Raw genomic sequence first — 26,625 nt, forward strand, 5'->3', positions numbered from 1 at the left:
TTCTGTTGTAGCGTAAGGTAACATTTACCGTTTTTTATTTTTCCCAAACTTACCGTGTCAAAGAGAGAGTCGGGCGCCATTTTTAATTTTCCAATACATCAGTAAACACTATGTTTTTCGAGCTGAATAAACATGTTACATTAAATAAAAACACTAAAAAAATGTCCAGTTAGGTAGTAAAGTAACTTATCTTGACTTTAATAAGATTTATTTGTTCTATATTTGTTTTCTGACAACTTTTTCGAATTTATGTGTACAGTAAAACAAACCCAAAATTAAATTTTTGGTAATTGGATGAAGTTGAGATAAGTAGGTCCCGCAGACAAGCCTCGTTCTGACATTCAGAAAGTTTAGGTTAACAACCGGTGAAGCTACCGAAAAGTAACCGTTTTGAATGAAGATGGATATAAACAATATTTTTAAAAATTAATTTCTTAATTTTACTTAAAAACAAAATGTAAGTATATATAAACAAAATATTTTACAAAATAATTTCTGAATTTTAAATAAAAATTGATTGTAAAAAATATATTTTTTAAATAATAATTGAAAAATTTTCCAGTGTTTACATAGCTGGTTCTTTGGGATAATAGGGGCGCCTGAAACCTCTCTTCCAAAACAAAAAAAGCTTTAGTGCTTTTTTTTACTATTTTAAACCTCTAAGGGATAAATATTTTTTAAAGAATGAACTTAAACACACCCGTCCATCAAAACTGAAGCCGAGCGAATCGTATGGTCATTACCGACCAAAAATTTTATTACCTTGCCCAAACCCCAGAAAGGTCAGGACTTATTCGGAGATTTGATAAGAACAATTTCACCCTCCAAGACCTTCGAGAGGCCTTGATCTTTAATGTTGGCATCTACTTCTCTAATTGAGAGCAAATAGTCATTGTGTTAAATACGTTTAAATTTACTGATGAATTCATTCCTCAGTTCAAAGGAATGCAAAAAATGTCAAGTAAAGTCCACACCCACATATTTGAAGGGCCGGACAAAATTTACCCTATGAGAGGGCAGTTGAGACCCGGAGGGAGCCTTGTATGGTAGGGAATTGATTCTCTTACATATGATACAGCTACAGAGAACAGATTTCACTGCTTGTCTTCCCTGGGGGAGCCAAAAACCGGATAGCCTTACTTTTCTAAGGATAGAACTTGCTCCCATATTGGCAACAATTCAAGTGAGATCCAATAATGACCAATTTGGTCAGGTGACTATTTTTTCCTAACAGTATAGGAAATTTTACATCATATGGAAAAACATCGGAGTTCTGAATGCGTCCTTCGGTCTGCATCAGTCCATCCTTATCCAGAAATAAGCCAAGGGCCGTCACCCTTGGGGGTGCAACTTTATTTGTAGGTTGCTTCAAATAAGCCAATTCCGAGGGAAAAGCTTCATTTTGCATAAGAGAAAAAAGCAACAATTTAGCTCTTTTAACGGTGTCTGTCTTTCGGTGTCGTAATTTGTCACCGAATCTAAAAACTTTTTCTAAGACATTAATCACCTTAGTTAATGTGGAGAAATCAGATATTTTAATTGGTAAACGACTCTCATTTGAATCAGCTTCATCCAAGAACATACATGTTACAATTTTTTTCTTATTGTCGTTAAGACAGGGTAAGGGAGATATGGGTCAGCAGAAGTTAACTTGATTAAGCCAATCTGGCCTGCAGATCCAAAATTTGAACAATTGTTCAAACTTAGAGGTAGTAATGCCTCTGGTTAGAAGATCCGCTGGATTGTCGGGCAAAGGAACATATTTGAATTTAGGGGTTACCCCATATTTAAGGCTAACCTCCTTGAAAGTATTTATTTTTTCTTTATCAAGACCACATTCGACAGCAGAATTGTCGAAAAAGGATTGACGCGCATCTTCGTAAGTAGCTACAGGATTTAACACGCTATCAATTAAGTAAGAATGGCACGTAGGTAGTGCTCTAGTAACTTGATCAAAGGCTGGTAACTCTTCCTTAATCTTTGCATTGGAATTCAAAAATTTAGACCCCTCGCTGAAGGGAATTATGTACTTGGGGAGTTTTCATGCAGAACCTTCCAAACATTTAATTAAACTGTGATTATCTATCTGTGGAATAAGGTCCAGGCCAATTATGCCGTGAATAGCAGCCCCATTCAATTCAGAGTATCCAGGATAAAGACGAAAACCCTCCTTAGTCAATTTTGACGTGATCTCATCGAATTTGTCCACTTGAAATTGTAACCTCAAATCATCTGTAAACAAGGCAGAAAAAGGAAAGGAACGCTGATGTCCCAATTTAAGAGACACTTCCAGTTCCCTAAGTTTTAAAGAATTAGTCCCCACAAGAGTATTAACAGGCATTTCCACCATCCCAGGTTTTAATTTATTCCCAGGACTTAAACGGTTTAGTATTACGTCAGAAAAGAAGGATTTCTGGCTACCCGTATCCAAAAGACAGTAAAAATAGACTGGGCACCCTTTCGCCTTCATTGATATTTTGAACACAGGAAATATACATTTTTCCTGTCTCAATAATGATGTACGTTGCACAAAGGGTTTGGGACTTTTGGGGTACATAATAGAAAAATGGTTCTTAAAACCACAAACGGCGCAAGAATAAGGAAAACCCTTTATCCCCTTGCAAACAGTCTCAGAGTGCTCACCGAGGCACTTGATACATAATTTGAGTTCTTTGGCTCTTATAATTTTTGAGTCAAAGTCTTGATATTTGGAACAAATTTTAGACGAGTGATCAGTAACCCTCCATAATTTGCAAAATTTATTAATCTCGCGATTATTAACGAGAGACTTAAAGTTATTATTACTCCTTTTTGGATTAATCTCTTTAGGCTCGGAACTCTTCGCCATATTAGATTTTGAATCCGAAGAAGCCAACATTTTTGGCAGGCTATTTTCCCGCTTCGGCACAACTAATGGTGATGCCATTATTATATCCAAAATGTCGAAGGTGTAATGGAATGGAAGAAAGAGAGGGGAAACGTTCGTTAGATTTGTTCATTAGCTTTCTGCGAACGCTGTTCGGAAATTTAGCGAACAGAATGTGCATAACAATAATTCCAGATGTAGAATTATCTGAAAAAAAATCTGTACTAAAGGACTTGTCCATCTCAGTCAATTCAAGCTTAACGCACTCAAGAAGAATTTTAAGGTCTTTAATTGATAAAAATTGCTCTGATCACGGAATAATGTCCTCAAAAATTTGATTCATAATTAAAGATGGATTTAAAATTTTCCCCTTCAAACAAGCCAAGGCCTGTTCGTAATTTTCGGGGTTTATATCTAAATTGGATACGAGATCGAATGCCTTTCCTGTCAATTTAGATTTTAATAATAGTAATTTATCCGTGCCATCCAAATTAGAAGTACAAAATTCAAATTTTCTGAGGAAGCTATGAAATTCAAATTTATTGGAATTCAGATCCCCACTGAATAGAGGGAACTCTAATTCCATTTTCATAGCTTTTAACTTTCCCTGGTCAGGTTCGAAAGAAGCTAAATTTTCCCTAACTCTTGCCATAAATTCCGCCGAATCTTGACAAATATTGAATCTATCCTCAACTGAGGATTTTAAAATTAACTGGTCAATGAATATCAAAATATCTTCACAAGGAATTAGAATAATGAAGAAAGAAAAAAGATGTCTTTTTTTTTTGCAAGTTACGATTTAAAAATGACGTTTTTTTTTTGTTTTCAAGTTACGATTTAAAAATGACGTTTTTTTTTTTTGTTGTTTTCAAGTTATAATTTAAAAATGACGTTTTTTTTTGTTTTTTTTTCAAGTTACGATTTAATAAGATGACGACTTTTTTTTTTTTTTACAATTTACAAATTCAAGAACGCTTCAATATTAAAAAAATCAACTGTCCAACAAAAGAAACATTGACATTTAGGAGAAGGGGGGAAAAAAATTACAGCTTAAAAAAAAAAAAAACAGTTAGAAGGGGGGAGGGACTGTAACTTTTACAAAAAAAAAAACATGTGAGATTTCTCTCATAAGGTTTTTGCCCTCGGCAGAATGGGAAAAAAAAAAAAAAAACAGAAATTACAACAAGCTCACCTTAAAACTTCAACAGCATCCAGTTTTGTTAGTAAAGAAGTGACAATCTGCAAACAGACCAGGACAAGTTTTGAATCAATAGTTATATGCATATCTCTTGACATAAGGACTTTTATTGAATACTAGCAGAACCTATGTACCAGTGTTGCCTGGTCGAAGTATGTTACAAGTCCAAAGCAAATTCAGTAAAGAATCCCCTCCTATGAAAACAAATTAAACTACAACTGTTAGTGAGGGGCTGCTGCCAGCCCTAGAAAATAATGGGCACTAATGAACTCATCTAGTGTCCACTGTCTGGCATTCTATGGCATCTAGCAGGAGCCACTAGCTGTGATTGTCATCACTATTGGTTATTGACGATTAGTGCTGTTTTAGGACGATTACTTGTAATTAGTGTCAGCCTCCATTTGAAGGGAGTGATGATCACTGGTAGTTAGTGCTGTATTGGGCATTTACTGATGTTCATTGGTGGACCTTCACCGTCTTCAAAACTGTCACTGTTGGTTCCCGGTATAAAGGTTTGGTCACTGCCAACCATGGGCAGTATCGGCCTCCATTGGATGGCTACAGAATGAAATTGAAGCAGATAATTGTGTTTACTGATAGGCTCTGCAATTATCAATCATGACCAGTGTTAGGCCACATTGGACTGTTTTTAAATGAATCAACTGTGGTTACTATCACTTTATGGCACTGACAAAAACTGCTGGTCTTCAAATGTCAGGCACTGTCACCTAATGATGATTACTGTCACCCAGGGTGGTCATTGTTCTTTTAAGGTGGTCACTATCACTTCATGGCATGGGCAGTCACTGGCTGCACTGGTATTTTTAGGCTATTATTGCTTTATTGAGTAACACATACCAGTCTATGATGTTCCAATTTAATTTAAGTTTATTTGATGTGAAAATACGGAAAAGTCCTAAAAATCATTGTCTGTATTCCACATTAGCACATTTGGAATAAATTTGTTTATGAAAAACTGTCTTATTATTATAAAGCAAATATTACATGTGCTTGAACCTTTCTTGTTTGTGTTAAAATATTAAAATCCCCCCCAAAAAACACCAGTTGCAATAAATAAAACACATTAACATGGTCACCAGTGATTGTAAACAACTGAGACCAGACTGAGTGACCCATGCTTCTTATTTGTCGAATACTAATGAAAACAAAGAGTAGATGTAGTAGTATCAATAGTAACACAAGTAATAATAATAATCAAAGCAATAGAGTAACATTATTTAGGCAAGAGAGGAACTTTTACAGTACTGCATGTGGCTAATAAAAATACATAACAGCAACAATAATTTAAAAAGTAAAAGTTTACTATAATAAGAAGTAAGTGTATTGCAAGAAATGTAAATCACTGCACTAGCAAAGGAGTGTATTTAATCTAGACAAGTTTCACTTTTTGGAAATGGAGGTAGAATTTGCAGGGTTTCTAGTTACTACAAACGGGATTAAATCCACAAAAAGAATAACAGAAGCCATCTTTAACTTCCTTACCTCAACAAATATCACTGGGGTTAGATCCTGGTTTCGACTTGTGAACCAGGTGCCGTATGCCTTCTCACAAGCAGAAGTTATGGCTCCCTTCCATGAGAAAGAACAAGAAGTTCTATTGGGACAAAACACTGGAACACATATTCCAAGAATCGAAGAGAGTGATAGTGAAAGGGATTGAGAAAGATATCCAAACATTCAAAATGAACAGAGTGACAGGAGTGATGACAGATTATAGTAAGACAGGAATATCGTATTTCCTATTTCAGAAACATTGCAGATGTGAGGGTGAATTGAACATGAGTTGTGGAGATGATCACTGAAAGCTCATTTTGGCTGGATCTCATTTTACAAATGACGCGGAATCATGATATGCAGCGGTGGAAGGAGAAGCTTTAGAATCATGACGGGTGTTCAAACTTGGATGCTCAGACTTGCTAATAACAGTGGATCGCTTACCACTAATAAAGATATTTTAAAACCAAGCCTTGGAGAATATCTAAAACCCCTGCTTGTTAAATTTCAAGGAAAAGACACTGATGTACAAATTCCAGGTAAAATATCGCTCTGGAAAACTCAATTTAGCTCCTGATTGTGCATCTTGATGGATTGGAGTGGCCTGAATGATGTCGGGAAGGGCCAAAACGGTATGTAATACCTTGAAAACTTGATTCTGTACTTACGGTGCACCTGAAGAAATTTATTTGGATGGTGGACCACCGTTTGAGTCCCAGAAGTATGACTCCTTTTTGAGGAACTGAGGTATATGGAAACGTACCTCATCGGCTTATTATGCTCAAAGCAATCGTTACGCAGAGTTAGCTGTTAAAACTGCAAAGTGCATACTAGCCGGCAACACATGGTTATGGACGCCTATGCCACGATCAGGCTGCTCAGGCATTACTAACTCATTGAAACACTCCTGTCCAAGACCTTGACATGCCCCCAGCTAATAAAAGTAAACAGTAGAAATGTCTGTCATGTAAGCTGAATGAAAAATGTATTTGTTTGTCACTGGAAGAAGTAATAAGAGTATAGTTAGAAAAGGAAAAGTGTCCATCGCTCACTTTCTACATGTGTAAACAAAGATTATATATATATATAATGTAAAATGTATGAAGCAGTAAGTCATCAGGTGTTTACCTTTGTGCAAATGGACTTGGATTCTCATAGATGAAGCTTGAGAAAAGGAAATTGTTGAATTTGTTATGTGTGATGACTGATGCCATGTTTAGTGTCTAATCATTCCAAAAATACCTTAAACCGATAATACCTTATTCCGAAAATACCTTATTCCAAGAAATGCAAACAGACAGATAATGGGAATGGTTGGACTTTGAGGAGAGAACGATAATTATTTTAAGAAATGGAAATGAATAAACTAATCTTAAATGTATTTGTAGAAAAAGTATATACGAACAATATCGCTTGAAAGAGATGTTCCCGGCCACTTTGAGAAGAGGAAAAATAGTAATTAATAAGAGAGTAATTATCATGCTTCTACTTGTAAAGATGACGTGAGAAAGAAATTTATCCTACTGAGAACTAATATAATAATTTGTGATAACAAATAAAAGCGACTGATAGTAAGCACAAAACCTATATCAGGTAATGGGGTTATATTGAATATTCATGTGGCATTAACGTTTTGGAAGCTGTAATGTCATTTATATTGTTCCTATTTTATTCTATATAATAGGGATGAATAATGGAATAACTAAGATTATTCAAAGACTATATAAACAGTTGGAAGACACTGAATGAAAATGATCCAATGTCAAAACTAAAACAATGTCAAAACTAAAACAATGTCAAAACTAAAACAAGGCGATGTTATCAAACAGGAAAGAATGATGAAATAATTTAAAGCACGAAATGAAAGCAGTCACCATAAAATTTTATGAAAAAATATTTTTTTATATAATGAAATAACTTTTATGAAAAAATATTTTTTTATATAATGAAATAACTTTTATGAAAAAATATTTTTTTATATAATGAAATAACTTTTATGAAAAAATATTTTTTTATATAATGAAATAACTTTTATGAAAAAATATTTTTTTTATATAATGAAATAACTTTTATGAAAAAATATTTTTTTATATAATGAAATAACTTTTATGAAAAAATATTTTTTTATATAATGAAATAACTTTTATGAAAAAATATTTTTTTATATAATGAAATAACTTTTATGAAAAAATATTTTTTTATATAATGAAATAACTTTTATGAAAAAATATTTTTTTATATAATGAAATAACTTTTATGAAAAAATATTTTTTTATATAATGAAATAACTTTTATGAAAAAATATTTTTTTTATATAATGAAATAACATTTATGAAAAAATATTTTTTTATATAATGAAATAACTTTTATGAAAAAATATTTTTTTATATAATGAAATAACTTTTATGAAAAAATATTTTTTATATAATGAAATAACTTTTATGAAAAAATATTTTTTTATATAATGAAATAACTTTTATGAAAAAATATTTTTTTATATAATGAAATAACTTTTATGAAAAAATATTTTTTATATAATGAAATAACTTTTATGAAAAAATATTTTTTTTATATAATGAAATAACTTTTATGAAAAAATATTTTTTATATAATGAAATAACTTTTATGAAAAAATATTTTTTTTATATAATGAAATAACTTTTATGAAAAAATATTTTTTTATATAATGAAATAACTTTTATGAAAAAATATTTTTTTTATATAATGAAATAACTTTTATGAAAAAATATTTTTTATATAATGAAATAACTTTTATGAAAAAATATTTTTTTTATATAATGAAATAACTTTTATGAAAAAATATTTTTTATATAATGAAATAACTTTTATGAAAAAATATTTTTTTATATAATGAAATAACTTTTATGAAAAAATATTTTTTTTATATAATGAAATAACTTTTATGAAAAAATATTTTTTTATATAATGAAATAACTTATAAATTTTTTTTTACAAGAATGTTTTCTAGGAAGTTAAAATTTGTTTTTAATTTCTTTTTTTTTTTTTCAATAATTTATATACTAGTACAGCTTTTGAACCAGACCGACTAGTTTAGGTTAGGTCAAAAAAGAACATGGCAGTTTGTAGCTTTTTTTTTTTAGGATTAGGATGAAAAAAAACAGTTTCTTACATTTTTTTAAGGTTAGAAGTTAGGGTTTCTGAAAAAAAAAATTTATTTTCCAAATTTTTGCAGATTTTATGTTGGAGTTAATGCAGATAAATTTTATGATTTACTCAATTCACAATTCAAAATTATTGCGTGTTGTCTCACAATCTGATTGGCTGAACACTTTATTGGCTTCTATGTAAACAGCCATAAGATGCAAACGAAAAGTTTCAGAATGGGTCACAAACTGTATCAATACCATTGTTTTTGTTAGAAGAAAATTTTGCAGAGTGGAAAATATTAGTAACGAAAATTAAGAAATATTTTGTAAAATGCTGTTTTTAATATTTGGATTACTATATAATTTATACCGGTTCTGCTAAATTTAAATTTACATAAGCTGTGGCTACAGTGAGAAAGAGTCATATTTTATTTCATTTGTACTTCATTAAATCTTTCAACTTTTACTTTTTTATTCACACAATTCTGAATGGATATTTGTTATTTTATGTTATCATAAAACCATCCCCACATTCGTCTAAGTTCTAACTATTAGCCAATTGTAATCTGAAACTCTATCAAGGTCATAACTGACATAATCCTTGTGAGGTGGTTCTTGTGAAGTGGATATTGATGCTGACTGATGACCTGAGTGTGCCAAGTTTGAATCTAATTGTTTCCATAGCAGCACTCACTTATGAGTGTTGGCAACCTCCTCTAAGAATGCTAATAATACAATCAAGCCAGTCAAAAAAAGTTATATCAATGCTGATGCATATAAATTTATTTTCTATTTTTTTTTATATTTCTTAACTTTAATACCGGAAAATTATGATCATTTTATTTTATTTTTTCCGTTACAATAACCTTGATTCGTACACTGACTATTGAAGTATGTATCCCAAGCTGGGATACATATTTGTAATGGGACAAATTTTAAAACTTTAAGTTCAAAAGGTATGAAAGAAAAAAAAAAGAAAAGAAAAAGAAAAAAAACATTGATTTGGTAAAAAGTGTGTGAAAATGAAGATTACAACCCTGAAATTATGAATTTTCACATCCCAAATTTCAGTTGTATAAATCTTATTGCCACACAGTTTTCACTATAATAGTTTTTGCTTGCTTTTAAATATGCATGAAAGCACTAAAGGCTACATTAACATTATAAATTCATCCAAGATATTTCAACTAGTATTTAGATACTAAATTTATAAATTTTATTAATTAACAAAGATTTGATGTATTAAAAACGTTGTTTACAATTTTTTTAATGTCTCAAATCCATGCTCTCTCTCTCTCTCTCTCTCTCTCTCTCTCTCTCTCTCTCTCTCTCTCTCTCTCTCTCATTATTTTTATTTTATTTTTCAGAATTACTATGCTCCTAAAGAATCTGAGTTTATTTTTGGCAGTATCCATGGTTCTGGTTGCTTATTGGCTCCATGAACCAATCCCTGAAGAAATTGAGGAGAAAAACATACTGAGGATAACAATTGCCATTCTCAAAATTATAAAAGTTGCAGTGAGTATAAGATCATTGATGTATGCATAGTTGCTTGTGTGAATAAAAATTGTAGTGAAGAGAAGGAAAGTGCTATCTATATTTACTTTCCAATTTAACAGCCTATCCTAAAACGAACAAATAAATAAGATAAAGAAAAGGAATGCAGGGCAAGGTTAAAAGTTCAAAGATATAAAGAAGGTAAAATAGATATCAGAGAGAATATAGGACACAAAAGAGATACTATAATAAATTGCAGGGATAAACTTTGATTCAGAGAAAGGTAGTCAGAAATTATCTTTATGGGCCTTACAAAAATGAAGCAATTTTTATTTTTAATCTTCAAAATTTGATTTTTATTTGTAAAACTAATATTTTAATACTTTTATTTGCAAAATTGACAAATAAATTTTTAATTAATGATGTTTTCTTTTTTTTTTGACAAAAGATATAGATTACAATAGCTAGAATAATTACCAATTATGCATGACTGAAAATTCTTTGATGAAATGAAATAAACTTATGGTGATAATGCCCCATCATATGACCTTGTAAAACGCTGGCATCGTGAATTCAAACATGGCCGGAAGTCTGTGGAAACAGCTTCCAGACCTGGTCGCCCCCAACCCCTTCTGCCATTGGTAAGGCATCTGTCCATCAAGTTGAGGCTGCCATTTTGGAAGATCGGCGCATTACTATTCGCCAAATAGCCCAAGATGTTAAGATTAGTACAGGGTCTATGGAAACTATCATTCATATTAATTGGTTCATTTGAGAAAATAACGAGAAAACAAGGTTTTTTGCTGTTGTTATGACTCATTCAGGGTTTTCCAAATATAATGATTGTCCATATGTTGACACCCCCTTAGACAACAAGGCTTTTTTATGTTAATAGACTAGCAGTTCAGCCCGGCTTTGCTTGGGCTCTTTGTGCTATTCATAACTTGCCCAATGTGTGAATACCTATTTATGTAAAATTTCAAATGTTTAGACCAAAAATTGTCAGAGTAATTTGGTAGAGACCACAGAGGTAAATTTTTTAAAACTTTGGCCCCAATTTTGACCCCTTAACATTTATTGTTTTGGTTTCAAATCAAAATAAAATGTTTGACCCATGTCCAAGTTACCTAAAATTTCAAGTGTTTAGATCCAAAATTGGTGAAGGAGTTTGGTAGAGTCTGCTAAAGTCAACTCTTTCAACTGTGATCATTTGCCAGCCAAATTTTCGCCCCAAAACTGATTAAAATGCTTGCTGTATGTTTGAATAACCGTTATGTATGAATTTCAAATGTTTAGACCCAAAATTGGCTTAATAGTTTGCCAGAGACCGCAAAGGTAAAATCTTTTGAACTTTAACCCCTTGGCAGCTCAAATTTTCGACCCAAACCAATTAAAAAGCTTGGCCTATCTCTGAATACCCTTTATGTAAAATTTTAAATGTTTGGACCAGAAATTGGTTGAGTAATTTTGTAGAGACTGCAGAGGTCAATCTTTTTTTTAACTTTGACCCCAATTTTGATACATTAACATTTATTTTGGGGGGCTCAAATCAAAGTTTGATCCATGTCCAATTAACCTACATTTAAAATTTGAAGTGTTTAGACCCAAAATTGACGGACGAGTTTGGTAGAGTTGAACTTTGACCCCTTGACAGCGAAATTTCTGGCCGAAAACCGAGTAAAAAGATTTTCCTAAATCTCAATACTCCTTATGTCAAATCTCAAGTCTCTAAACCGAAAATTGACGGTTATTTGGTAGGGAAATGTAAACAGACACACACATAAACAGACATTCTCATTTTTATAGATATACTAGCAGTTCAGCCTGGCTTTGCTCAGGCCCTATATACTGTTCATAACTTTATGTGCATATGTATGTATTAAAAAGTGAATATGTACGGTAGCGCCTTTCTATATAATAGGTTTCCTTAACTACCATAGAGAAAAGTTGGTAGAGACCACAGAGGTCGAATTGTTTTTAATTTTGACTCCAATTTTGACCCCTTAACATTTATTGTTTTAAGCTCAAATTAAATTAAAATGTTTGATCAATGTCCAATGGGTTTGTGTACCTCTCCAAGCAAGATAGGCTCTTGGAATTTAAGTTATTGAACTGTTAGGTGCTCAAATTAAAGTTTTATGATGTATTTATTTTTTATACAACTGCCATATTTTTAAAGAGTATAACATCCTGAAGTGTTTGGTGTAGTGGTAATTGGGGTGCACAGTAAAAATTGTGCAAATAAAAACGGCACAAGTAAATAAATAGGAAAAATGGCACAAAGCAAGAACATAGAAAGGAATGAGTATAGCTATCTATCCTGTGTGTAAGATGAGTAAAACCATTATAATTAAATTTTAGATATAACCATGTACTTTTTCTTTTTTTTTTTTTTTTGAAGGAGGGGGAGCCATCTGGACTTAGGGTAGAATTGTAGGAGGGTTCTATTGGAGGTATTTTGCCAATTGGATATAGGGTTAATGGAGCTGTTAAATAATGGCCTACAAATGAGCGACCATTTTATTTATATGCGAAACTGACCTTCACTCTACATTCTAAAATAATTGCTTCAGATTTTATTTTTATTTTTTTTGATTTGTTTTGTTTTCTTACGCAAGTTTTCAGGGCGTTCATAAATACTCACTTAAAAAATATAGAATAACATGAGGGATAGCTGAGGGCCCTTAACTACAAATTTATCTTGTCAAATTAAAAAGAAAATTATATCTACATTTTAAAAAATGTAAATATAATTTTTTTTTTAATTTGACAAACTTTTTAATGTTTTATCTTTATGTATTTTATCCTAGATTTTGATAAACTCATTGTGAGATTTTCATCTATATTTTTCACTTGTGCCTTTTATTCGCATTAATCCACTTGTGCTATTTTTATCTGTGATATTAAAACATAAATCTTGTAATTAGATATGCGAACAAAACATCTAACGCTTTATTCTAAATTTATCTTGCATATCTTGTCCATCTCTGGTACTGAAATCCTTTTGGCAACCTTTTAATACAGTGGTTCTTCTTACCTATTTTGGCCTTATAGAATCTTAAAAATATGGATTCTATTAAAAAAAGGGAAATATGATTTTTTGTTATAATGAAGAATGTGTGTCGATTTGTAACTAAAATTAAAGTATTATTTAAAAGGAACACATTCATATGCCGATATGCTTATGGATGCTTTGAATTGCAAGAAAGTTGGCCAGTCAAGGAAAACTTATAATCAACTATTTGACAATACCATACAGAGTGAAATTTGAAGATGGTTGATTTGTGGTTAGAATTGAATCATTAGCTTGTGAAATAGGAAAAACCTCTAACTCCTAAACAAAGCAAAATGCAGTTTCAATTTATGCCAATGCCAGCAAATTCATAGCTTCACTATAATATTCATTTGCTAATATCTTTCCTCTGAAAAAAACACATTTCTTTGAGATTCCATAGATTAAGGAAATCTTTATATTTTTTTTTGAGTATCTTGTTGAACAATAAATTCATGTAAAGTATAATTTGCAGTCTTAAAAACATTAGCTTGTGAAATAAGAAAAACGTCTAACTCCTAAACAAAGCAAAAGTGAAATTCAATGAATAGAAGAAATTAAAATATAATAAGAGTAATTCCTTTTTAATAAAATTTTAAGTTTGGATTACAAACCTACTGACACATAATTTCTATTATAATAACAATATAATGTGATTTGCTGCAAATGAAGTTAATGTTCTTTTTTCTTTTTAATAAAAATAATTCCTTTCTTTTTTTTTTTAAATAAAAATAATTCCTTTCTTTTTTTTCCAGTCATCAATTTCTGCAGCAATTGGAATAGATTCTTCAATCAACACGTTTACGTCTCTTTGTAAAAATGTCATGGTTCACATACCAAGTGATGACACAATTGAGGTTTGTACTTTTCTTTTCTATCTGTTACTCATGTGTTCAATACTATTAAAAATAATGGTCAAAAATGTGTTTTTATTTATCTGCCTGCAAAACATTCTGACAGTCACTCATGTCTTTGTAAGCAAACATTAATTTGCCATTTGTTTTGTAAATATAACAGCCAAGGTGATAATAATAATTTGAATAATCCAAATAACCAATGCTTATCTTAAAAATTACAAGTCAATTTGTGCTTATCTTTTGTTTATATCTGTGTGTTATAATTTTTTTTTTTTTTTTGGTCATTACCATTTAACAAATGGGTACTTATGCAGAATAAAGACCATAATAAAACAATAACAACAGATTTTGTTAACTATTATGGACTTTCAAATAATATTTTCATACACAAACACTACCATATACAATTGTATTTAAATTGACCATGGCAGCTAACAAATAGCACAGTCCGTATTTTGCATAAATACAAGATGCTCCTTGCTTTGCTCAGTCTTGGAACAAAAAAACATATTAGTCATGGCTGTCTTTGAGTGACAGTTATGGCTAGTGAGCAACAGTTGTTAAAGCAGTGAGTGCCCACCAGTAAATGCAAATACCCACAAGTAATCACATCAAAACAGCAGTTACTGTCTAAAAACAACAATAATCAACTCAAAACTTAAGCACTTGCTAGGTCTATGAAGTGACAATAGCCAACTTAAAAGAGCAATGACCATCTGCCATGTTGGTGTGTGCCACTCAATGAGAGTGTCTGATAATTGAAGACACATCTGTTCTGGCTTTTCATACTTCCACTGGGCAATGCCGGTACACTGGCCATGCTAGTTGTAAATAAAAAAAAAGGAACATTATCTTATCTAAGAAATGAAGTTATATTTAGTCAAAGTAAGTCAACCTTTTGAGATATACTTTTTTATGTACATGGGAATAACTATATTTGTGATAGTTGTACTAATACATTCATATTAGCGTCCAGCCTCAGTGATGTGTAATGTTTAACTTCCCACAAGGACAAAGTTAGACACAAGTGCAGAAAATTCAGCTTCCTAAAAAAAAAAAAAAACTGGATTAGAACGAAAAACAAAAGTAAAATTGCCTCCATCTGAAAAATTTCTCATTCATTAACTGAGTTTGAAATTAATTAGTAAATTACTATGTTATAGAATTAATTTGATTATTTATTTACAATGACTAACGTTACAAGCCATGTTAAAAGTTATGTAGTCATTGAAATGCGCTACTGAAATAATTAGTTTAATATTGGCTAGTAATTAAAACTGAAATTGATTTATTTATTTTTATATACATAGAAAAAAACTATATGTACGATGAGTATACACACAGACACAGATATATATATATATATATATATATATATATATATATATATATATATGCAAGCAAAAGTATCCGTTATTGACTGAGTTCAAAAACAGCCTACAGAAAATGGACTCTGATTTATGAAAGTATGATAGGTTATGAAAAGGAAGAGTTGTAAAGAGATAACTTCGAATTTGGGGGTATCAAAACCAAAGCAAAATATGATGAAAGTAAAAATAAAATAGATAAACCCCATAATTTATTATACCATACTTGTTCACACTGGAACACTTATCACAGTATTCTGTGGATCTATATTAAAAAACCTTGTTAAACTTTGTGACATATTTCCATTCTATGGAGGTCAGGTGCGAACAAATACCCCATAATTTTATTATACCATATTTCTTCAAACTGAAACATAATTATCAAAGTATATTTATGCAGATAGATATGAAAAGTCTTTATTAAAGTTTGTGCCTATTTTCATTCTATGCAGATCAGGCGCGAATGCAGACCCCACAATTTTATTATACCATCTCTATTTAAGTTAAAACATACTTATCAAAGTATTATTATGTACATTTATATCAAAAACACTTGTAAACGTTTTTTTTTTTAATTTTTAAATTTTTTATTTCCATACTTTGTGGACCAATCACGAACGCAGACCCCACAATTTTAATGAACCACCATTCTGCCAGATCAAACATACCCATTCCTGTGTCTCGATACATCTTCTATCATTATATGTAATCAGTTTTTTAAAATAGTCAACCATATAGGAGGCTATTCATGACCAGACACACACACACACACACACACACATATCCAGCTTTATATTATATATATATATATATATATATATATATATATATATATATATATATATATATATATATGCACCTGCATAAGCTAATTTACTCCTAGAAATTCACAATTAAAAATGGAATTCAATCATAGAACACAAATAAAACAAGAAATCTTAACTTAAATTATAAGATAAAAATCGGAGATGATCATTTGTTTACCATGTACCTGTTTCAGAGATGTAGAAACAGCTGTTAAACTCATAGCTCTCCATTGGAAAATACCACTTCCCCAATAAAAAAATGTAGATGCAAACTGGATACTATTTCACTAGTATATAAATTACAAAAATAATATATATATATAAAGTAAATAAATAATAAAAAGTATAATAATAATATTAAATCTTTATATTTAAGAACTATTCTGTAATGTATTAGTTTACATATAAAATTGTCTGGGAATAAAGATGCACGAAAAAAGTTTAGTATCAGACAGGCATTCAAAAGGTAAACATTAAGTTTATAAACCAAAAACTTCTGTAAACTTAAAGTGAATATAGTAATTCTAACCAAATAAAAAGTTCAATACAACCAAAATAGGAAATAGAGCTTGTCATAGAAGAACACAATTTAAGACTGTAAATGTTCCTATAAGAAGTCAGTTAAATAACTTTGACAAATAGATCCAAATTAAAAATCCAAAATGTGTGTAATCCATGTCTGTAAAAAGATCCCATTTGCAAGCACTTGAGGAAGAAAGATTATTTTGAATCGTTAAAGCTTTTTTCACTTAGGATAGTGGAACCAGCATAACAAAATCTTCCATAGCCGGTTAACAAATTTAGTAATGACAAAAAACTTGATTTCAAAAATACAAGGGAAGTAAAATACTTTTTTTTTTGTGTGTATTCTTATGAGAACATTAACTTTTGTGATCATTTTATCTTGGAAATATGCATACCACTCCGTATACTTTCATCTAGATTTTTAATCTTTCGTTTTAAATTCACATTTTTATTTTTCAATTCATTTATTTCTCCCTTTACTTAAACTTTTTGCATTTATAATTAGTTTTCATATAATGCAGTTTCAATTCATGCCAATACCAGCAAATTCAGTTTCACTATAATATTTATTTGCTAATATCTTTCCTCTGATGAGAAGAACGCATTTCTTTGAGATTTCATGGATTAAGGAAATCTTAATATTTTTATTTGAGTATCTTGTTAAACAATAAATTCATGTAAAGTATAATTTACAGTCTTAAATTGTGTTCTTATATATATTTGTACTAGCAGAAGTACCCGTCGTTGACTGGGTTCAAAAACAGCCTACAGAAAATGGACTGTGATTGAAAGTATGATAGGTTATGAAAAGGACCCACAATTTTATTATACCATCCCTATTTAAGTTGAAACATACTTATCAAAGTATTCTTATGTACATTTATATCAAAAACACTTGTAAACGTTTTTTTTTTTTTTTCATTTTTTATTTCCATAATTTGGGGGCCAGGCGCAAATGCAGACCCCACAATCTTTATGAACCACCGTTCTGCCAGATCAAACATACCCATTCCTGATCCTCGATACATCTTCTATCATTATATGTAATCAGTTTTTTAAAATAGTCAACCATATAGGAGCCTATTCGTGACCACACACACACACACACACACATTCAGCTTTATATTATAGATATATATATTTTATAAATTTTTTCATGTATGCACATATAAGCAGATATAATATATTATGTATCAATTTTCAGTATGTACTTCAACAGTGCTCATTACATTACATGAGTAGAGCTGGATAGTAAGTTATGACAATATATTTATGGCAATTGAGCTACTTAGGTGTTCTCATTTTATCCCCATGGAAATCGTCAGACTGAGTTCATGGAATTTGTGTTACTGATTGTTTTTATATATCCATCTGATGTTTAGTCTAGTTAACTAACTAATTAAATTCGTTGTTGTTCCCTCCCAAGGGTTAATTTTATTATTATAATAATTTTTATATTTTAGAGCTGTGTTGTCGACGTTGCTTGATTTCTTAAATATATTTTTGTTGTTAGAATTATTGCTAAGCCTGCATTCAATTGAACTAAAAATGTTTTATGATTAATGGCGGGATGAGGTGGGGGGCTTTGGATTCACATATATTGAATTGAAATTATCTATTAAATATCTCATATGTATTTTTATTTAATTTGAAAGTGACATCTGAAAAGTGAGTTATTTTTATGTTAGTACGTTTATGTTGTGGCCTTGAAAGGGTCACTAAGGAAAACATGGACATGGCAATGAGTTAGAAAAAGTAAAATATATTGAAACAAAAAACAGCATACAAAGAGCAACAGTTGAAGTAAGTACAGCCAAGATAGCAGACCATGAAAGTACACTGACCACACCGAGAGTCGTAACTCTCAATTAATTTATGCAGTTTGGAAGAGTTCATATTTAGTGCATGGGTGAGTCCCACAACAGTCTTCTCTTAGGCCTAATTTTTTATCTGTATGATTTTCTTGAAGTTTTCGCTTTTGACCTTATTGAAGTCAACTCATTTGCTCTATATCATTAGTATTACATTTTATGAGTCCATGATGCCCATGGCCAAATCAAAAAAATAAGTTTTCATTAATCATTATGTTTTTTTTTGTTTTTGTTTTTTTGCATGGAGGTCACCACTTATCAAGGCCCAGAAGCCACTCAGGGATAAGGGTTATTGTGTGTACAGTAATCAATGGGATAGTATCGTAGTAATAGTTAATATCGGAGATTTGATAAAGTGTCATTACTTAAGGGGGCGGTTCATCAGGAATTTTTTTATGTTGGACTTGAAGACATCCAAGCTCTAGTCAGGAGGGAAACAGGCAAGTGGCAGAGAGTTCCACAGGCGTGCAGTTCTAAGAAAGAAGCTTTGTTCATGGAATCTACGTTTTGATTTAGGTACAGATAAAGAGTGGGAAAATTATTGACAGTGGTTTCAGCTAGACGGGTGTTTTTTGAGAAAGATTGGTGAGGGGGGACGAAAGATTGGAGCTCAGATGAGCACTCGCCATGGAAATAACGATAAAACAAAGATAGGCCCGCAATGTCTCTTCTATGGGAGAAGGGCTGCAGGGAAGAGAAAAGGGCATCCTCCACTAAGTCACGAAGTCTATTTTGTACTCTGTCAAGGCAGGATAGGCTGTTTTTAGCAGCTCCTGCCTAGATGTGGCAACAGTACTCCATCCTTGGACGTACTTGGTTTTTATATAGATAGAGAATTGCATCATTAGTGAGATATCTTCTGGAGTGATAGAAGGATCTCACCATTTTCCCAGCGACCTTGGCCACAGACTTGATGTATGTGTTCCATTTCAGATCAGGAGTAAAGGTTAAACCCAGAAGATTATCAAAACATGGGGCCTCCTCTAGATGAGAGCCATCCATTTCAATTGATACCAGATGGGGATCAGAGCGTTTATGATGTAAAGATAGGAGCTTGGTTTTAGATGCATTAAAGGTAACCAGCCACTTCTTACCCCATTGTACCATGCGCTCAAGATCAGAGGAGAGAGAATCAGAGAAAACATTGTTATTTACGGCCTTTGATGTGTTGCCATAGATGATCGTGTCATCAGCATAGATGTCAACGAATGATTTAAGTATGTGTTTTGGGAGATCATTGATGTAGATCAGGAAGAGAGTTGGGCCCAGGATGAACACCTGAGGAACTCCAGCATTAATATTGTGGGCCTCTGATTTCTGCCAATCAACCACTACTCTTATGAGCCTATCAGAAAGAAATGATTTAATGATTAAGAAAACATTTCCAGTTATGCCATAGCTGGAAATCTTGTGAAGTAGGCATTTACCTTATAGAAGGCCTTTGATATGTCAAGAGCAATTGCCCTAGAAAGGAAACCTTTGTCGAGAGATTCAGTAATTCTATGAGATATAACCGTTAGCACATCTGCTGTAGATCTAGCAGAACGGAAACCATATTATGTGTCACTAAGAAGGTTATTTCTGCTGAGGTGGTTGACTACTTCTCTAGTTAATATGGATTCCAGCTACTTACTCATGACACACAGGAGACTTATTGGTCTGTACTGAGAGGGAGATAACTTATCACTTGAATTCTTAAATACAGGGCATACTGATGAGGTTTTCCAGGTTGTTGGAAAACACTTCTTAAGGCAACGCTTAAATAGTTTTGTAAGTATGGGGGCAAGTTCTGGTTGAAGCTTTTTTAACACTATAATTGGAATACTGTCAGGGTCAGTTGCTTTACTGGAATCAAGAGTGGTCGGAGGATCCCATAGGAGATAGAACGGAACATAAACATAGCTCAGGGGAAGTTGAGAGAAAAAGGTCTAGAAGACTTGCGTCCTGACCGGTAGTATCGGGCACACGGGTGGGATCGCAAACAATCTGAGTGAGGTCATAAGCAATGACAAAATCATGACAGAACCTCCCTTCATCATCTGTCTTATTTGAGTGAGTCAGTTATTCCATGTTATGGACATTGAAGTCACCACAAATGTGAATGTTAGCCAAGGGATGAGCAGACAGGATGTGGTCAATTTTCTCAGATATTTTCTTAAAGATAGTAACTCTGCTGTTGTGGGGGCGATAGAGGGCAAATATAAATGTGGAGGTGTAAGCAAGTGAAACCCGGAAGCACATATAAGGTAAATTAGGGTCTTCTCTGGAGATATCCCTGCCACATGGGAAGCCATCTTTAATGTAGGCACATATACCATGTCCATGGTGATATTGGGGGTCAGATTTAGATGTTAAATTAGAGTATCCTTTAATTATAAACTCATCTAGGGAAGTGGTCAGCCCTATTCCAGTTTCGTTTAGAAAGAATATGTCCGGTTTTGTCTCCTGTAATTGGGTTTCAACCTCTGGAAGGTTGGAACGTAGACCCCTGATGTTGGAGAAGGAGACATGGTAGTAGGGGTCTACGTTGGAGGATGGGATTTTAGGTTTATATGTGTTTTTTTTTTTTTTTTGGAGATATTTCATTTTGAGGATTTAGGGATTTGGGGAACAGGTCAGCATACTTGGTTAGAGCAGGACAGAGAGGGAAAGTAGGTTGGTTGTTTTTGTTTTACGACATATCAACCCTTTTCAGGTTATTTAATGCTGAATCCAGTGATTTTTGAAGAACCATTTTTTAATAGAATATATTTTTTTTTTCAAGTCTGTTTCTATTTAACCCATAGTTGGGACCCTAACCCTAACAGGTACTACCACTCTGAGTCAGAGTGGACCTGGGAGCAATGGCAATTAAAGGTTGGCTCCACACTCTCCAAAGCCCGTGAACAGGGGCCTCACCATCGAATATAGTTTAAGGTCATATCCAGGACCAGGGAAAGTAGGAAAGAAAAGACAGGAAATTTTTTTTTTTTTTGCAGCATATGATAAGGTAAAGCCGTAACAATTACCCACTAGTATGGCATCGAGAGGCCCCACCAGAGACTACTGCATGGTCCAGAATACATTCACCAAATAGCAATACAGCAGCCCCGGTACTTTGCACCTGCTGATAGGACAGCCTCCTTAGTGGTTAATCCAAGGTTCGGGTCCTTGACTATCAGGTGGATAACGTCAGCCCAGATGAAATGTTTACCTCCAGCACCCTTACTAGTGACATGGCCGCAAGGATAAACATAGAAACAGAAAATTTCCGACATCTCAGACTACTGTTCACGAAGTACTACTGACCTGAAAAACAGCTTTTTCTTCACCCTTTCTCAGAAACATCACTCATTGGAAATGAGGACTGAGGGACAAAAAAAGAGAAGCAAGAGTTACTGGAGCCGATAACACTTCCACTGCATTATCTACTCTCCACAGAAGCGAGAGTTACTGGAGCTGCTAATAACACTTCCACTGCATTTGATTAAAACTGATTTTTTACATTTTTAATTATGTTTGAGAGTTCTTCAGACATAGATGGATAGAAATCTATAATGTTAAATTGTAGAAAAGTACATTTATATTATTTTTAATATTATTAAACTAATGAAATCAAAACTTTATATATCATCTTTATTTACTTTCCAAATAGATAATACAAGACTGAGGGTCAATCATGTTGAGAACAAAGAAGATTAAGGAGAATTTTTTTTCCAAAAAGTAATTTCTTCAAATAGTAATGTTTTCTAGGAGTAGTCTTTCCTGGGAATAATGACCCTACTCTCTTAATCTTAGAAAACATTACTTTTAAAGATAAAAGTAATGTTTTCTTTCAGTAATACTTTTTTTTAAGATTAATGTTCCACTCTCTATAGGTAATGTATTCTGAAAATAATACATTTTGGAAGTAGTGTTTTTTTGTTTTTTTGTTTTTTTTGTTTTGTTTTTTTAAAGTAATGTTGTTACCTTCTCTAAAATTTTCTATTAAGAGTATTGAGTAATGCAATGTACTCTGGGAGCAATGTATTTTGGGATTTTATTTGAGAACTTTATTCAGTATTAAATAACCCATAGATAGTTGATATGCTGTAAAACAAACAAAACCAAACAGAACAAAATGGTGGCATTTTGAAAAGTGCTTTGATTTTTAAAATATGACTACTTTAGTAGAACCTCCTTAAAATCTGTATTGATCCAAAGCATTTTATGGTTAGTGAGTATTGCTAGTCCAGTCAGCGGATATATTATTAGTACACTACTCAATAGATATTAAGCCTAACTAATAAAACAAATTTTTGGCAAAATTCGACTTTATTCATCAATATAGTCTCTTTCTATTGTGTTACACAATTCCAATGATTTTCTAACAATTCAATGCCTTTTTTGTAAAACGATTTGTCTTTAGCCTCAAAATACTCCTCAATTTCTGATATCACTTTTTCATTTGAGCCAAAGCCTGGGAGCTTTTATTTGAGATTTACAAACAGCCAGTAGTTGCTGGAGACCAACTTCAGCAAATAAGGTTGGTGTGGAATCAATTGAAAATGCAATTCAGGTAGTTTTACAATTGACTTTATTTGATGAAAGAAGGCTTTTTCTTCCTCATTTAAGTGTAATTTTTTTTTGACCGATTTGTTCCTTCAAACACTGCATTAATGTTATATAATATTCAACATTGATGGTTCTATCTTTTTCACAGTAATCGATGAACAAACTGATAAAAAGGTGATGAGATTTAAAGTTAATAATTGGCCATGTTGGCAGCTTTGCAAACAATGCTCATGATCTACAATGATACAATGTTATTAACTATTATGTGTTGTATTATTATTAATGATTTTATTAATCAATACCTATTTATATTTTAGTGCATGGAAAAGCAACTCTTTTTGCTCAATATTAGATTAGGACTGTGAAGTAATCTAACTTAAACCAACTGCATGATTGACATTATGTTGCAGATTATGGTGGGTTCAAATTCTGCTCAAACTGTTGCAGTCAATTATCTACTCAGATTATTGAGAAATGTTAATGTCTCTTCCAGCTAGCAGTACAATAGTAACCTGTGTTAAATTAATCGTATACAATATGTATTATGTTCTGCAATCAAATAATCCAAAAGCGTTGAAATGTTATACAACAGAAAAATTAAATCAAAACAAAAAATATCATTCCTTATATGAATCTTATTTTAGCAAATACAGTTATGAAGTCAGAGCTTCTGTAAATGATGTCTCTCCTCATCATTCCGTTCATTCTCACATTTCTCTGCTCCATTGCAGATATATCAGTGCCACATTGATTGACTTACCTTTTTTTCTCTACTGTAGAGTAATATATTAAATGTATTGTATGAAGGGATGAATATTGGTACCCCAAGTTCTTGATAAGCTGTTCCCCTTAAGTGAACAAATTTACTGAATTTCCATTACTGACAATTACTATATTGTCCAATGGACTACTGTACACTCTTTAACCCTTATCCTCGAGTGGCCCTTGGGCCTTGATAAGTGGTGATGCCTATGTAAAAAAAAAAAAAAAAAAAAAAACAATGGAAATCATTTCGAAACTTCAAGAAGTAACACGTCTATATGAAAATAGTTTGATGATGGCATAGAAAGGATAAAAGTAATAAAGTTTGGCGATCAATATCAAATAAATCAACCACCACTAAGAAAGGTGTCATGTTATAACAGGAAATATTGCAACCACTCCAAAATGAGAAGTCATCAGTTTGAAAATGGTTCTCTGCTGTTGTTTCCCAGATCCCAAGTTCAGATCCTCAAAGTGAATTTGTTCTTGCAGGAATGCATTACTAGAAAGCTTGCAGTGATATTGGAAGTTACAAAATGGCATTATTCATGAAGAAAATTATTGTGAAATACAAATCAATTTATCTTACTTGTATCGATTGGACTATTGTTCTCATCTTGAGTGTTATTAGTGCAACGTTTCAGTCAGATTATCCTTTGACCATCATCAGGCATGTCGGTTGTTTGGAAAAGAAAAGAGAAAAGTTACTGGACTCTTAGATATTTTCATATTTCTGTGAGTCAGTCTCCATTTTTTGGCCATTGTTTCAAATCTGTGAGGAAAAATATTGGTTGACAAAGGTAAGGCAACTCTAATAATGATCAACAGAGGGATTATTTCCCTTATATTGCTGAAATTTTAAGAGTAATATTTATTTTTTGTACAATTAGAGAGTCCCAAATGTTACTAAATTCCAGGCTTGGTCTGCTTAGTAATTTTTATTTTTTAGCACATGTGCTGCCTCCTTGAGTCAGCACCTTCCACCTGCATCCCAATAGTCTGATCAATACAAGTAATATAAACAATCAGCTCTCATCTCCAAAATTCAGAACTTTGATAACAAATCAATTTGTTTTTATTTCCATTCTTAAAAAATTCTTTAAAAATTTCTTGATGATTGAATACAATGTTGAAAAAATCATTAATTTTAACATTTAAATGTGAAAAAGAAAGATTTGCATGTCAGAAGATTAAGGGACATTTGAAAATTATATTTATAGTGTAAATTAGTGGTATTCATCTGACATGGTTGCTGGTTGAAAATAATTTTAAATGTAGTGTAAATTTAGCCTTGAAAAAAATTTAAAAATCTCATTTGCAATATGAGATCAAGTCATAAAACTGTTAATATGGTGACGTTTTCTTAAAAAATACTTGTGATTGCTGCATTTTTTATAAGTGAAAATGTAAAATTGCAAATGGCTTTAACAAATCAAAACAAATTTTATAAAAATAATTAAAATTTTTCATTTAAGATATACTTTGTTTAATTTTATTTTTGTTTTATGAAATGGAGAAAAAAAGTTAATTTCATTTCTTTTCAGCTTCTAACATATTTCAGTTATTTTATGACTTTAGCTGATAATTACCTGTAGTGAATCTAGACAGAATCCAAGGACAATTTCAATGGTGAAATGTGAAAAATCTAACCTTTATTGAAACTTATTTGAATATTGTAAATATTTTGTGAGGACTAACTGTATGGTGCATGGAGGTGGATGTCAATCGTTTTGTGTAGTCATAGCAAATTGATCTGAATAGGTCATAAAATGTACTCGTCATTATGATCCCACCTTTTATTGCCATCACAAATAGATAAATGTGTACCATTTATTTACACTTTGTTGTTCTCACCAATCCAAACAAATTTTTAGAATTTTATTCATAGATTTTTATTCATTTGTCACTTTTCCAGTTTGCATAAGATCAATGAGAGAGAAAACATTTGATGCATTTGAACCTTTTTTAGTTTGCCGACCATTAAATAACATCTTTGGTGTCAGCAAGACTACGTATATTTAAAAGCACACCCGTTGCCGTGAATGTCTTGTTTAAATAGCCTACTCTCACCTCTCATGCAAGCGGGCGAGTCTACTTCTATGAGGGTGTGATGCCAAGACCACTTTGGTCTTGTAACTTGGCGGCTTGTGTTCGATTCCACCTCTATACGCTCTCCCCCTTCTGGTGCCACAAGATACTCGTGTTGTGGTCCAATGTTTTGAGGCTCTGGAGTAGTCATGCAACGTGCCCCATGTCTGTGTGGATAAGTTCCTGGGTGGTTGAGTCACCCTTCTGCTATGACATACCGGTTGGTCTTCCTCAGCCTCTATCATCCCAGGAAATGCTGTGTCATCCATCTCTATCTGTTCTGGCAAAGTGTTGGATGTTTTGGGCTGGTGTTTATCCGTACACGTGGGAGACCATTGTCCCGGTATTTTGGGTCCTGCTGGGTTGTCTATGGTATCCAACATTCCTGATGGCTCCTCAGGTATTGAATGACAAGGGGTATCTACTACGGGGTTTATTCTTCAGAGAAATTTGTGATTGTGACGGGTTACCCGGTTACTCCCATCAATGCGTACATTATACTGCCGGTTACCCAATGTTTCCACCACCCTTCCCATCTTTGCCCATCGGCACGGTTGTGG

At 32.2% G+C, this 26,625-nt stretch overlaps 1 protein-coding gene across 1 annotated transcript in view; it reads left to right on the forward strand.

The window, feature by feature from the left end:
* The window catches only part of LOC145247375 (arylacetamide deacetylase-like), a 46,540-nt gene that overhangs the window by 6,044 nt on the left and 13,871 nt on the right, over positions 1 to 26,625 (forward strand). Inside the window, exons 2-3 of the mRNA XM_080109056.1 lie at positions 10,075 to 10,225; positions 14,012 to 14,113. Of these exons, the coding sequence (XP_079965182.1) occupies positions 10,082 to 10,225; positions 14,012 to 14,113 (246 nt within the window). The 5' untranslated portion in view covers positions 10,075 to 10,081. The remainder of the gene's footprint in view (positions 1 to 10,074; positions 10,226 to 14,011; positions 14,114 to 26,625) is intronic.

This window comes from Euprymna scolopes, chromosome 25, assembly GCF_053919585.1.
Source record: "Euprymna scolopes isolate OS-2025 chromosome 25, ASM5391958v1, whole genome shotgun sequence".
Classification (NCBI taxonomy): Eukaryota; Metazoa; Mollusca; class Cephalopoda; order Sepiida; family Sepiolidae; genus Euprymna; species Euprymna scolopes.